The sequence below is a fragment of the Oncorhynchus kisutch genome, linkage group LG26 (genome assembly GCF_002021735.2).
Source record: "Oncorhynchus kisutch isolate 150728-3 linkage group LG26, Okis_V2, whole genome shotgun sequence".
Classification (NCBI taxonomy): domain Eukaryota; kingdom Metazoa; phylum Chordata; class Actinopteri; order Salmoniformes; family Salmonidae; genus Oncorhynchus; species Oncorhynchus kisutch.
This window is the reverse complement of record NC_034199.2, coordinates 49,239,717-49,255,124: the sequence shown is the minus strand read 5'-3', so window position 1 is coordinate 49,255,124 and position 15,408 is coordinate 49,239,717. Positions and strand designations below refer to the sequence as shown.

Genomic DNA, 15,408 nt, shown 5'->3' with positions numbered 1-15,408 from the left:
TGATTAAATAATTGTCTTGTCTGACATTGTGGAACGGACTCACTTCCCCTAGAAGAGAAAAGTTATATGCATGTCCAATGGCCCTAAAAGCTATGAATATCGCAGGGTTTGGATTGAGGGGCGGTTTGGACATCTGGAAATTCTGGCAAATGGCAGATGGCAGATGAGCTGGACAATATATTTAGTTGAAATGGGCTGGTCAAAATGAATTAACCCCCCCCCCCCAAAACAAGAAATGTTGTTCGATTTTATAAATCTTCTTATGGCTGAGATCCCGTTAACGGGATCGTTATGACAACAGCCAGTGAAAGTGCAGAGTTTGGCGCATGTATTTCAGACCATTTTAAAGATACACTTCTTGTTAACCCCACCCACAGTGTCCGATTTCAAAAAGGCTTTACGACGAATGTGATTGTGTTAGGTGCGTGCCTATTCACAGAATAACACAGCCATTTTTCCAGCCAAAGAGAGGAGTCACAGAAAGCAGAAATAGAGATAAAATGAATCACTAACCTTTGATGATCTTCATCAGATGACACTCATAGGACATCATGTTACACAATACATGTTTTGGTGGCAACAGGGCAGTGTGTGAGGTGGGGTAATGGATTGGTGGCAACAGGGCTGTGTGTGAGGTGGGGTAATGGATTGGTGGCAAGAGGGCTGTGTGTGTGAGGTGGGGTAATGGGCTGTGTGTGAGGTATGGTAATGGATTGGTGGCAACAGGGCTGTGTGTGTGAGGTGGGGTAATGGATTGGTGGCAACAGGGCTGTGTGTGTGAGGTGGGGTAATGGGCTGTGTGTGAGATGGGGTAATGGATTGGTGGCAACAGGGCTGTGTGTGTGAGGTGGGGTAATGGATTGGTGTCAACAGGGCTGTGTGTGAGGTGGGGTAATGGATTGGTGGCAACAGGGCTGTGTGTGTGAGGTGGGGTAATGGATTGGTGGCAACAGGGCTGTGTGTGAGGTGGGGTAATGGATTGGTGGCAACAGGGCTGTGTGTGAGGTGGGGTAATGGATTGGTGGCAACAGGGCTGTGTGTGAGGTGGGGTAATGGATTGGTGGCAACAGGACTGTGTGTGTGAGGTGGGGTAATGGATTGGGAGCAACAGGGCTGTGTGTGAGGTAGGGTAATGGATTGGTGGCAACAGGGCTGTGTGTGTGAGGTGGGGTAATGGATTGGTGGAAGTTGGGTTCATTATTGATTCACAGATGGAGATTGACAGATGATTGTTCACGTGTGGGTGTGTGGGTGTGTGGGTGTGTGTGTGTGTGTGTGCGCGCGTCTGTACATGCGTGTGTGTGTGTGTGTGTGTGCGCATCTGTACATGCGTGTGTGTGTGCGCGCGTCTGTACATGCGTGTGTTTGTGCGGAAAAGGAAACCATCTGTTTGATGTACACTCTGTTCATAACCACGAGCCAGTCCTACCCAATTATGGTGCCACCAGCCTCATGTGGTGTGTGTGTGTGTGTGTGTGTCAGACAGAGCTGGGGGCTCTGCAGGGTCCTCTAAGCCCCTCAACATCAGACCTCCTCCTCTGGTTGAGGGATTTACTGGCCAGCTGTTAAACACTCCTGTAGTCTCCACATAAACACACACACACACACACACAAACCTTCACCAGACTGAGAGAAAAAGAGAGAGTGGAAGAGAGAGAGAGAGAGAGAGGGGTGGGAGAGAGAGAGAGAGAGAGAGAGAGAGAGAGAGAGACAGAGAGAGAGAGAGAGTGAGTAGAATAGAGAGGAGAGAGAGAGAGAGAGAGAGAGAGAGAGAGAGAGAGAGAGAGAGAGAGAGAGAGATTGAAATTCAGAGAGGGGTGGGAGAGAGAGAGAGAGAGAGAGAGAGAGAGAGAGAGAGAGAGAGAGAGGGAGGTGGGAGAGAGAGAGAGAGAGAGAGAGAGAGAGAGAGAGAGAGAGAGAAAGAGAGATGGAGGTGGGAGAGAGAGAGAGGTGGGAGAGAGAGAAAGAGAGAGAAGTTCATCATCCCACCTGCTGTGTTAAATGAGGGGTTATCAGACACACTGATCTATCCTCATCATGACGGACTACTAGACAGACAGTTACTTTTCTGTGTGGTTTTGAGTTGGTGAGGAACAAGAGAGTGAGAGTATGTCTCTGTCAAATGTCTCATGTCTTCAACAATCAACTAATTGTAAATGGGACATTACACGGCATAAACTACATATCCTAAAGTATGTGGACACCCCTTCAAATGAGTGGATTCGGCTATTTCAGCCACAGCCATTGCTGACAGGTGTATAAAATCGAGCACACAGTCGACAGCTCAGTGACTTTCAACGGGGCACCATCATAGGATGCCACCTTTCCAAAAAGTCTTGCGTGCGTAATTGTTTATGTGTACATTGCCCCGGGAATCAAACCCGCGACTATCTTAGCACTGAGCTACAGAGGACCACAAGGCTGTCAGTCTCGTTGAATTGCAGGCAGGCCAGACCGTCTCTGAGTGATGCCTCTTATCTCTTGTCTATGAATCTCAGTCTGGCTCCTCCTACTGCTCTATATTTTGCTGTGTATTCCAACCTTCCCAGATGTTGTATAATAAATGTGCTGAGTGAAGTGTGTTTGGAGCACAGATCTCCCCGTCGTTTTCATTGAGCCCATATGCCATACCTCCACCACTTTATTTATTAATAGATTATAAAGAGAAAGAATAAAAACTCAGAATAGGAGGAGGGTTCCCGTCTGTTTGGCTGTTCTTGCTGAACTGTTCAAACAGATGAGCTGGAGAGAAAGAAAGAAAGGAGGGCAGAGAGAGGTAAACAAATGGCTGATCTGAGCAGCATTGGCTTGGCTGGAGACACGTTGAGTTGGGGTGCTGCCGGGGGGGGCAAACGGGGGAGTTGGTGGGCGTCAGGCGAATTTAACGGGGCCGACAGCAGGGTACTTCAAAGCTTTAGATGTAATGAGCCCCCCCCCCCTGTCCCCGCTCCTAAACTAAGGTACTGGCTAATAGAGGCCCCCCTCCTCCTTCTGAACTAAGGTACTGGCTAATAGAGGCCCCCCTCCTCCTCCTGAACTAAGGTACTGGCTAATAGAGGCCCCCCTCCTCCACCTGAACTAAGGTACTGGCTAATAGAGGCCCCCCTCCTCCTGAACTAAGGTACTGGCTAATAGAGGCCCCCCTCCTCCTCCTGAACTAAGGTACTGGCTAATAGAGCCCCCCTCCTCCTCCTGAACTAAGGTACTGGCTAATAGAGGCCCCCCTCCTCCTGAACTAAGGTACTGGCTAATAGAGACCCCCCTCCTCCTGAACTAAGGTACTGGCTAATAGAGGCCCCCTCCTCCTCCTGAACTAAGATACTGGCTAATAGAGACCCCCCTCCTCCTCCTGAACTAAGGTACTGGCTAATAGAGGCCCCCCTCCTCCTGAACTAAGGTACTGGCTAATAGAGACCCCCTCCTCCTCCTGAACTAAGGTACTGGCTAATAGAGACCCCCCTCCTCCTCCTGAACTAAGGTACTGGCTAATAGAGGCCCCCCTCCTCCTGAACTAAGGTACTGGCTAATAGAGACCCCCTCCTCCTCCTGAACTAAGGTACTGGCTAATAGAGGCCCCCCTCCTCCTGAACTAAGGTACTGGCTAATAGAGGCCCCCTCCTCCTCCTGAACTAAGGTACTGGCTAATAGAGGCCCCCCTCCTCCACCTGAACTAAGGTACTGGCTAATAGAGGCCCCCCTCCTCCTCCTGAACTAAGGTACTGGCTAATAGAGGCCCCCCTCCTCCTGAACTAAGGTACTGGCTAATAGAGACCCCCCTCCTCCTCCTGAACTAAGGTACTGGCTAATAGAGGCCCCCCTCCTCCACCTGAACTAAGGTACTGGCTAATAGAGGCCCCCCTCCTCCACCTGAACTAAGGTACTGGCTAATAGAGGCCCCCCTCCTCCTCCTGAACTAAGGTACTGGCTAATAGAGGCCCCCCTCCTCCACCTGAACTAAGGTACTGGCTAATAGAGGCCCCCCTCCTCCTGAACTAAGGTACTGGCTAATAGAGGCCCCCCTCCTCCTGAACTAAGGTACTGGCTAATAGAGGCCCCCCTCCTCCTGAACTAAGGTACTGGCTAATAGAGGCCTCCCTCCTCCTGAACTAAGGTACTGGCTAATAGAGACCCCTTCTCCTCCTGAACTAAGGTACTGGCTAATAGAGGCCCCGCTCCTCCTGAACTAAGGTACTGGCTAATAGAGGCCCCCCTCCTCCTGAACTAAGGTACTGGCTAATAGAGGCCCCCCTCCTCCTGAACTAAGGTACTGGCTAATAGAGGCCCCCCTCCTCCTGAACTAAGGTACTGGCTAATAGAGGCCTCCCTCCTCCTGAACTAAGGTACTGGCTAATAGAGACCCCTTCTCCTCCTGAACTAAGGTACTGGCTAATAGAGGCCCCGCTCCTCCTGAACTAAGGTACTGGCTAATAGAGGCCCCCCTCCTCCTGAACTAAGGTACTGGCTAATAGAGGCCTCCCTCCTCCTCCTGAACTAAGGTACTGGCTAATAGAGGCCCCCCTCCTCCTCCTGAACTAAGGTACTGGCTAATATTGGCCCCCCTCCTCCTCCTGAACTAAGGTACTGGCTAATAGAGGCCCCCCTCCTCCTGAACTAAGGTACTGGCTAATAGAGGCCTCCCTCCTCCTGAACTAAGGTACTGGCTAATAGAGACCCCTTCTCCTCCTGAACTAAGGTACTGGCTAATAGAGGCCCCGCTCCTCCTGAACTAAGGTACTGGCTAATAGAGGCCCCCCTCCTCCTGAACTAAGGTACTGGCTAATAGAGGCCTCCCTCCTCCTCCTGAACTAAGGTACTGGCTAATAGAGGCCCCCCTCCTCCTCCTGAACTAAGGTACTAGCTAATATTGGCCCCCCTCCTCCTCCTGAACTAAGGTACTGGCTAATAGAGACCCCCCCTCCTCCTGAACTAAGGTACTGGCTAATAGAGGCCCCCCTTCTCCTCCAGAACTAAGGTACTGGCTAATAGAGGCCCCCCTCCTCCTGAACTAAGGTACAGGCTAATAGAGACTCCCCTCCTCCTGAACTAAGGTACTGGCTAATAGAGACCCCTTCTCCTGAACTAAGGTACTGGCTAATAGAGGCCCCCCTCCACCTCCTGAACTAAGGTACTGGTTAATAGAGGGCCTCTTCCTCTTAATCTAAGGTACTGGCTAATATAGCCCCCCCCCCCCCCCCCCCCCCTCCCCTCCTCCTCTTAATATAAGGTATTGGCTAATAGAGGGCCTCCTCCTCCTCCTCTTGATCTAAGGTACTGGCTATTAAAGCCCCCCCCTCCCCTTAATCTAAGGTACTGGCTAATAGAGGCCCCCTCCTCCTCTTAATCTAAGGTACTGGCTAATAGAGGCCCCCCTCCTCCTCTTAATCTAAGGTACTGGCTAATAGAGACTCCCCTCCTCTTAATATAAGGTACTGGCTAATAGAGGGCCCCCTCCCCTTAATCTAAGGTACTGGCTAATAGAGACCCCCCTCCTCCTCCTCTTAATCTAAGGTACTGGCTATTAGAGGGCCCCTACCTCCTCTTAATCTAAGGTACTGGCTAATTGAGACCCCCTCCTCCTCCTCTTAATCTAAGGTACTGGCTAATTGAGACCCCCCTCCTCCTCCTCTTAATCTAAGGTACTGGCTAATAGAGGGCCCCTCCCTCCTCTTAATCTAAGGTACTGGCTAATAGAGGGCCCCCTCCTCTTAATCTAAGGTACTGGCTAATTGAGGGCCCCCTCCTCTTAATCTAAGGTACTGGCTAATTGAGACCCCCCTCCTCTTAATCTAAGGTACTGGCTAATAGAGGGCCCCCTCCTCCTCTTAATCTAAGGTCCATGCTAATAGAGCGCCCCTCTGCCCCTCCTAAGGTAACATACTGGCTAACAGAGCCCCCCCTCCTCCTTCCTCCTAAACTAAGGTACTAGCTAATAGAGGCCCCCGTCCTCAATTTAGGTACTGGCTAATAGAGGGCCCCCCTTCCTCCTCTTAATCTAAGGTACTGGCTAATAGAGTTCCCCCTCCTCAATGTAGGTACTGGCTAATAGAGACCCCCCCCCCCCTCTTAATCTAAGGTAATGGCTAATAAAGCCCCCCCCCCTCCTCTTAATCTAAGGTATTGGCTATTAGGGGCCCCCCCTCCTCTTAATCTAAGGTACTGGCTATTAGAGGCCCCCCCCCTCAATTTAGGTACTGGCTAAAAGAGGCCCCCCTCCTTCGCACCTCACTCAGGGGAGAGAGTGTGGTTGGCATGGTGTGTGTATACAACTGTGTGTGTGGGGGGGGGCACACACTCACACACAGCCCCCCACATACATACACACACACCACCGAGGAGGGAAAGGGAATGAACATGAAAGGAGTGTCAGAGTAGAGATACACTCCCACCATGTCTTAGAAACATCAGGAGTGTGTGTGTGTATGGTGTCTTAGAAACATCAAGTGTGTGTGTGTATGTTGTCTTAGAAACATCAGGAGTGTGTGTGTGTGTGTGTGTGTATGTTGTCTTTGAAACATCAGGAGTGTGTGTATTTATGTTGTCTTAGTAACATCAGGAGTGTGTGTATGTGTGTATGATGACTTAGAAACATCAGGAGTGTGTGTGTGTATGTTGTCTTAGAAACATCAGGAGTGTGTGTGTGTGTGTGTGTATGTTGTCTTAGTAACATCAGGAGTGTGTGTATGTGTGTATGATGACTTAGAAACATCAGGAGTGTGTGTGTGTATGGTGTCTTAGAAACATCAAGTGTGTGTGTGTATGTTGTCTTAGAAACATCAGGAGTGTGTGTGTGTGTGTGTGTGTATGTTGTCTTTGAAACATCAGGAGTGTGTGTATTTATGTTGTCTTAGTAACATCAGGAGTGTGTGTATGTGTGTATGATGACTTAGAAACATCAGGAGTGTGTGTGTGTATGTTGTCTTAGAAACATCAGGAGTGTGTGTATATGTTGTCTTAGAAACATCAGGAGTGTGTGTGTGTATGTTGTCTTAGAAACATCAGGAGTATGTGTGTGTGTATGTTGTCTTAGAAACATCAGGAGTGTGTGTGTGTATGTTGTCTTAGAAACATCAGGAGTGTGTGTGTGTGTGTGTGTATGTGTTGTCTTAGAAACATCAGGAGTGTGTATGTGTGTGTTGTCTTAGTAACATCAGGAGTGTGTGTGTGTGTGTATGTGTTGTCTTAGTAACATCAGGAGTGTGTGTGTGTGTGAATGTGTTGTCTTAGAAACAGATAAGATCACCACGACAACAACACAAACACTAACCATATTATTCATCCTTTATTAAATAATAATAGCAATAAAAAAAACGACATCTCTGTACAAAGTCTTACAAACAACAGTGGAGAGTAATCTGTTACCAGTGACAGGATCTCCGTTAGAGAGAGATGTCTGCCTCACCCCCTCATCCCAGACAGAAGAGGTAATACTACGGCCCATCCCACATTGCACCCTATTCCCTATATAGTGCACTACTCTTGACCACTCGTGCATTACAGAGCCCTATGGGCCCTGGTCAAAAGTAGTGCACTAAATAGGGAATAGGGTTCCATTTGGGATGCATGTATGTCTCAGCTCCCTAGAAAAGTTCAATCAGGCCTAGAAAGAGAGATCCAAGGCACTTGGAAAAGAGTCAACAGAGTCCAATGAAAAAGGAGCTGGATGTACCACCATCTCCAGCCCTCTGCCATCCTCCCTCCCTTCACCCAGCCCTCTGCCGTCCTCTGCCCCATCCTCCCATCCTCCCTCCCTTCACCCAGCCCTCTGCCGTCCTCTGCCCCATCCTCCCTTCACCCAGCCCTCTGCTGTCCTCTGCCCCATCCTCCCTTCACCCAGCCCTCTGTCGTCCTCTGCCCCATCTTCCCATCCTCCATCCCTTCACCCAGCCCTCTGCCCCATCCTCCATCCCTTCACCCAGCCCTCTGCCATCCTCTGCCCCATCCTCCCATCCTCCCTCCCTTCACCCAGCCCTCTGCCGTCCTCTGCCCCATCCTCCCATCCTCCATCCCTTCACCCTGGAAGCTGAGTTCTTCTCATCCCTCACTCCTTTCAGCACTTCCTAATCAGCCTCCCTCCCTCCTTTCCCTCCTTTCTTCCCTTCCCCCTTCCTTCCTTCCCTTTCTCTCTCTCCCTCCCTTACTCCCTTCCTACCTCTCTCCTTCCCTCCCTCCTTCCCTCGCTCCCTCAATTCCTACCTCGATCCCACGTTCTGCTTGGCCCACTGAGGTGCAGTCTTCCTGGACTGAACTATGGAGGAAGAGACATACAGTCTCTCTCTCTCTCTCTTTCCTCTTTTCTCTTTGCTTGAGGCCAAACCGATTCTAAAACTCAACCCAGATTTCAGATGTTTTATTCTTTTTAAACTCAACCCTGACACAAAAACATGTCTCTGGTTATGGTTAACACTCGTTCTCATGTAACATTAAAAGAAGAGAACAGAAAAGTGGAGTGAATATTTAAAAAAAATCTGAATGTAGAAACTAGCATACGGTCAGGTCCCCAAAGGCCCCAGTGGTGGTTTTCTGTCTCTCGCCAGATCGATCTGTCGCTAGCGTCTCTACGCATGGCTCTCTGTCTCTCTACTCCAGGATAGATCGATCTGTCGCTAGCGTCTCTACGCATGGCTCTCTGTCTCTCTACTCCAGGATAGATTGATCTGTCGCTAGCGTCTCTACGCATGGCTCTCTGTCTCTCTACTCCAGGATAGATCGATCTGTCGCTAGCTTCCCTACACATGGCTCTCTGTCTCTCTACTCCAGGATAGATCGATCTGTCGCTAGCGTCTCTACGCATGGCTCTCTGTCTCTCTACTCCAGGATAGATCGATCTGTCGCTAGCTTCCCTACACATGGCTCTCTGTCTCTCTACTCCAGGATAGATCGATCTGTCGCTAGCGTCTCTACGCATGGCTCTCTGTCTCTCTACTCCAGGATAGATCGATCTGTCGCTAGCTTCCCTACACATGGCTCTCTGTCTCTCTACTCCAGGATAGATCGATCTGTCGCTAGCGTCTCTACGCATGGCTCTCTGTCTCTCTACTCCAGGATAGATCGATCTGTCGCTAGCGTCTCTACGCATGGCTCTCTGTCTCTCTACTCCAGGATAGATCGATCTGTCGCTAGCGTCTCTACGCATGGCTCTCTGTCTCTCTACTCCAGGATAGATCGATCTGTCGCTAGCTTCCCTACGCATGGCTCTCTGTCTCTCTACTCCAGGATAGATCGATCTGTCGCTAGCGTCTCTACGCATGGCTCTCTGTCTCTCTACTCCAGGATAGATCGATCTGTCGCTAGCTTCCCTACACATGGCTCTCTGTCTCTCTACTCCAGGATAGATCGATCTGTCGCTAGCGTCTCTACGCATGGCTCTCTGTCTCTCTACTCCAGGATAGATCGATCTGTCGCTAGCGTCTCTACGCATGGCTCTCTGTCTCTCTACTCCAGGATAGATCGATCTGTCGCTAGCGTCTCTACGCATGGCTCTCTGTTTCTCTACTCCAGGATAGATCGATCTGTCGCTAGCGTCTCTACGCATGGCTCTCTGTCTCTCTACTCCAGGATAGATCGATCTGTCGCTAGCGTCTCTACGCATGGCTCTCTGTCTCTCTACTCCAGGATAGATCGATCTGTCGCTAGCGTCTCTACGCATGGCTCTCTGTCTCTCTACTCCAGGATAGATCGATCTGTCGCTAGCGTCTCTACGCATGGCTCTCTGTCTCTCTACTCCAGGATAGATCGATCTGTCGCTAGCGTCTCTACGCATGGCTCTCTGTCTCTCTACTCCAGGATAGATCGATCCGTCGCTAGCTTCCCTACGCATGGCTCTCTGTCTCTCTACTCCAGGATAGATCGATCTGTCGCTAGCTTCCCTACACATGGCTCTCTGTCTCTCTACTCCAGGATAGATCGATCTGTCGCTAGCGTCTCTACGCATGGCTCTCTGTCTCTCTACTCCAGGATAGATCGATCTGTCGCTAGCTTCCCTACACATGGCTCTCTGTCTCTCTACTCCAGGATAGATCGATCTGTCGCTAGCGTCTCTACGCATGGCTCTCTGTCTCTCTACTCCAGGATAGATCGATCTGTCGCTAGCGTCTCTACGCATGGCTCTCTGTCTCTCTACTCCAGGATAGATCGATCTGTCGCTAGCGTCTCTACGCATGGCTCTCTGTTTCTCTACTCCAGGATAGATCGATCTGTCGCTAGCGTCTCTACGCATGGCTCTCTGTCTCTCTACTCCAGGATAGATCGATCTGTCGCTAGCGTCTCTACGCATGGCTCTCTGTCTCTCTACTCCAGGATAGATCAATCTGTCGCTAGCGTCTCTACGCATGGCTCTCTGTCTCTCTACTCCAGGATAGATCGATCTGTCGCTAGCTTCCCTACACATGGCTCTCTGTCTCTCTACTCCAGGATAGATCGATCTGTCGCTAGCGTCTCTACGCATGGCTCTCTGTCTCTCTACTCCAGGATAGATCGATCTGTCGCTAGCGTCTCTACGCATGGCTCTCTGTCTCTCTACTCCAGGATAGATCGATCTGTCGCTAGCGTCTCTACGCATGGCTCTCTGTTTCTCTACTCCAGGATAGATCGATCTGTCGCTAGCGTCTCTACGCATGGCTCTCTGTCTCTCTACTCCAGGATAGATCGATCTGTCGCTAGCGTCTCTACGCATGGCTCTCTGTCTCTCTACTCCAGGATAGATCAATCTGTCGCTAGCGTCTCTACGCATGGCTCTCTGTCTCTCTACTCCAGGATAGATCGATCTGTCGCTAGCGTCTCTACGCATGGCTCTCTGTCTCTCTACTCCAGGATAGATCGATCTGTCGCTAGCTTCCCTACGCATGGCTCTCTGTCTCTCTACTCCAGGATAGATCGATCTGTCGCTAGCTTCCCTACACATGGCTCTCTGTCTCTCTACTCCAGGATAGATCGATCTGTCGCTAGCGTCTCTACGCATGGCTCTCTGTCTCTCTACTCCAGGATAGATCGATCTGTCGCTAGCGTCTCTACGCATGGCTCTCTGTCTCTCTACTCCAGGATAGATCGATCCGTCGCTAGCTTCCCTACGCATGGCTCTCTGTCTCTCTACTCCAGGATAGATTGATCTGTCGCTAGCGTCTCTACGCATGGCTCTCTGTCTCTCTACTCCAGGATAGATCGATCTGTCGCTAGCGTCTCTACGCATGGCTCTCTGTCTCTCTACTCCAGGATAGATTGATCTGTCGCTAGCTTCCCTACGCATGGCTCTCTGTCTCTCTACTCCAGGATAGATTGATCTGTCGCTAGCTTCCCTACGCATGGCTCTCTGTCTCTCTACTCCAGGATAGATCGATCTGTCGCTAGCTTCCCTACGCATGGCTCTCTTCCAATAACAGTTAGCTTAAGGCTCAATTGTGTGTCCTTTCTTTTGTTTTCTTTGAGAGCTTTCTTCTTTAGGGAAGTGTGGAGTTAAAGTAGTCTGGAAAGATGATAGGATTCTCTTTCTCTCGCTCTGTCTCTCTTTCTGTCTCTCTGTCTCTCTCTCTGTCTCTTTCTGTCTCTGTCTCTCTCTCTCTCTGCTGGTGAGAGTTATTTCTCTTCTCACACTCCTGATCTCTGTGAACTATAGCTGTGTCTCTCTCTCTCTCAGCAATCCATAGGGTGCAATAAAACAATCATAATGTTTCACACAGCGCAACACACCATGTGTTATAGATCATCACACAGGCAAAAAAAGCAAGAGACAATCATGATACTCCTTCCAACTTTAAGTAACTTAACGAACGTCTCATGTCATGTTAGATGAAGTTGTCTTTTCTTTCTTTCTCTTCGTCTTCCTTTTTAAAGGAACAGTCTGGAAAAACAGAAACACGCCATAACAGATGAACTCAACTCAACTGAACTGAGGCGAAAGGCAAAAAAAAAAAGTTCAACTATTGACACACTGAAGTCTAAAAATGAGAACGAGGGATTGGTCTACAGAGCGATACAACTGAAGCTGATCATAATAAAGACACATGTTCTTCAACTGAACTTAAAAAACTGTCCACGATACTCTATGCCACTGTTTTCACATAATGCAGGCAGGCGAGAGCAAGCCGAGAGCTGTCTTACAAGCTAGAATCACATTCTAAAAAACCTTCCTGGCAATAATTCCACTCATATTCTAACGTCCATCAGAACCAAAAACACAAACAACAAAATGTCTTCTTCTTTTCTTCTTTACAAATCTAGATTCATTTTCTTTTCATCTTTTTTTTGGGATAGGCATTAGATTGATATGTTTTGATATTGTTCAGCACCCACTGAATGGTCCACTGGCTACATGACAGCTCTGAGAGGTTCGGTCCTAGACGGGTTTTTGGGTCCAGTCCCAGTCTGCTGCAGTAGGGGTTTAGGGTGCAACCCCAGACTGACAGTAGGGGTTCTGGTCCAGGCCCAGACTGCTGCAGTAGGGGTTTAGGGTGCAACCCCAGACTGACAGTAGGGGTTCTGGTCCAGGCCCAGACTGCTGCAGTAGGGGTTTAGGGTCCAAACCCAGGCTGACAGTAGGGGTTCTGGTCCAGGCCCAGACTGCTGTGATCCAGTGGCCAGTACGTGTGGCATCATGGCAGGTAAGTGTGGTTCATTCACAAGCTTTGATTGATCAGGGTCTCTCCTGCAGGCAGAGAAGAGACCCCCGAGAGGAGGGGAAAAGGGTTTAGCGTGTGTCTCTCTGTTCGTCACGCTTTAAGTTAAGGTCCTTGAGTTGGGAAAGCCTTAGGGCTTGAAGCACAAGACCTCCCAGCGCCTTAAACAGCCCTAGGCCTCGGAGCAGCAGCGTTGCTGGTTGATCTTCACCTTGTGTTTGATCCCGTCGTACAGCTCAAAGTTGTAGTTCTCCAATGTGGTGGAGCTCCGTGACGACAGGCCGCTGTAGTAGCAGGTGCAGTAGAGCAGCAGGCCGCCACACACCGCCCCTAGCAGCACGCCCAGGGAAGACATGACGATGATGGTGACCAGGATAGGATCCAGGGTGTACAGCCACGAGTTGTCCTTCTCAGAGACACGTGTCACAGGGGGGTCCATGGACGGGCCAGGGGTACTCCACTCTGGGAACGGGAAACCTGACGAGGAGACACAGAGGAGGAACAATCATTCAGATCAAATTAGAAACCTTTTTGACATGAGGACGTTCATATATGGAAAAGGTCACATGTATATATACCTATATACTGGACAAGTCAGTTACCTACAGTGGGGAGAACAAGTATTTGATACACTGCCGATTTTGCAGGTGTTCCTACTTACAAAGCATGTAGAGGTCTGTAATTTTTATCATAGGTACACTTCAACTGTGAGAGACGGAATCTAAAACAAAAATCTAGAAAATCACATTGTATGATTTTTAAGTACTTCATTTGCATTTATATAGGTACCTATATAAAGGACAAGTCAGTTCCCTATATACTGGACAGGTCAGTTACCCATATAAAGGACAGGTCAGTTACCTATATAAAGGACAGGTCAGTTACCTATATACTGGACAGGTCAGTTACCTATATACTGGACAGGTCAGTTACCTATATAAAGGACAAGTCAGTTCCCTATATAAAGGACAAGTCAGTTACCCATATAAAGGACAGGTCAGTTACCTATATAAAGGACAGGTCAGTTACCTATATACTGGACAGGTTAGTTACCTATATAAAGGACAAGTCAGTTACCCATATAAAGGACAGGTCAGTTACCTATATAAAGGACAGGTCAGTTACCTATATACTGGACAGGTCAGTTACCTATATAAAGGACAAGTCAGTTACCTATATAAAGGACAGGTCAGTTACCTATATAAAGGAAAGGTCAGTTACCTATATAAAGGACAGGTCAGTTACCTATATAACGGACAGGTCAGTTACCTATATAAAGGACAGGTCAGTTACCTATATACTTGACAGGTCAGTATAATGTAGTTATATGCTGGACAGGTCAGTTACCTATATATTGGACAGGTCAGTATAATGTAGTTATATACTGGACAGGTCAGTTACCTATATACTGGACAGGTCAGTTACCTATATAAAGGACAGGTTAGTTACCTATATAAAGGACAGGTCAGTTACATATATAAAGGACAGGTCTGTTACCTATATAACGGACAGGTCAGTTACCTATATAAAGGACAGGTCAGTTACCTATATACTGGACAGGTCAGCATTATGTAGTTATATACTGGACAGGTCATTATAATGTAGTTATATACTGGACAGGTCAGTATAATGTAGTTATATACTGGACAGGTCAGTATAATGTAGTTATATGCTGGACAGGTCATTATAATGTAGTTATCTACTGGACAGGTCAGTTTAATGTAGTTATCTACTGGACAGGTCAGTATAATGTAGTTCTATACTGAACAGGTCAGCATGCTCTGGATGGATAACAGTGTGTTGTCTCTGATTGGATAACAATGTGTTGTCTCTGATTGGATAACAGTGTGTTTTCTCTGATTGGATAACAGCGTGTTGTCTCTGGTTGGATTACAATGTGTTGTCTCTGATTGGATAACAGCGTGTTGTCTCTGATTGGATAACAGTCTCTGGTTGGATAACCGTGTGTTGTCTCTGGTTGGATTACAATGTGTTGTCTCTGATTGGATAACAGCGTGTTGTCTCTGATTGGATAACAGTCTCTGGTTGGATAACATTCTCTGGTTGGATAACAGTCTCTGATTGGATAACAGTGTGTTCTCTCTGGTTGGATAACAGTGTGTTGTCTCTGATTGGATAACAGTGTGTTGTCTCCGATTGGATAACAGTGTGGTGTCTCTGATTTGATAACAGTCTCTGGTTGGATAACAGTCTCTGGTTGGATAACAGTGTGTTGTCTCTGATTGGATAACAGTCTCTGGTTGGATAACAGTGTGTTGTCTCTGGTTGGATAACAGTCTCTGGTTGGATTACAATGTGTTGTCTCTGATTGGATAACAGTCTCTGGTTGGATAACAGTGTGTTGTCTCTGGTTGGATAACAGTCTCTGATTGGATAACAGTCTCTGATTGGATAACAGTGTGTTGTCTCTGGTTGGATAACAGTCTCTGGTTGGATTACAATGTGTTGTCTCTGATTGGATAACAGTCTCTGATTGGATAACAGTGTGTTGTCTCTGATTGGATAACAGTGTGTTGTCTCTGATTGGATAACAGCGTGTTGTCTTTGATTGGATAACAGTCTCTGGTTGGATAACAGTCTCTGGTTGGATAACAGTCTCTGATTGGATAACAGTGTGTTGTCTCTGGTTGGATAACAGCGTGTTGTCTTTGATTGGATAACAGTCTCTGGTTGGATAACAGTCTCTGGTTGGATAACAGTGTGTTGTCTCTGGCTGGATAACCGTCTCTGGTTGGATTACAATGTGTTGTCTCTGATTGGATAACAGTGTGTTGTTGTC

The 15,408-nt window shown here is 48.3% G+C and overlaps 1 protein-coding gene across 2 annotated transcripts in view; it reads right to left on the bottom strand.

The window, feature by feature from the left end:
• Positions 1–7,266: 7,266 nt before the first annotated feature.
• LOC109880914 (neuropilin-2) overlaps positions 7,267–15,408 on the bottom strand; it is a 189,082-nt gene continuing 180,940 nt past the window's right edge. The window contains exons 18-19 of one of the 2 annotated variants that reach the window (XM_031806318.1): positions 12,820–13,085; positions 7,267–12,637 (exon numbers count right to left, since the gene is read on the bottom strand). In XM_031806318.1, coding sequence (XP_031662178.1) covers positions 12,626–12,637; positions 12,820–13,085 — 278 coding nt within the window. In that variant the 3' untranslated portion in view covers positions 7,267–12,625. Of the gene's footprint in view, positions 13,086–15,408 lie in introns of both variants that reach the window. The other variant, XM_031806317.1, reaches the window with a different exon arrangement.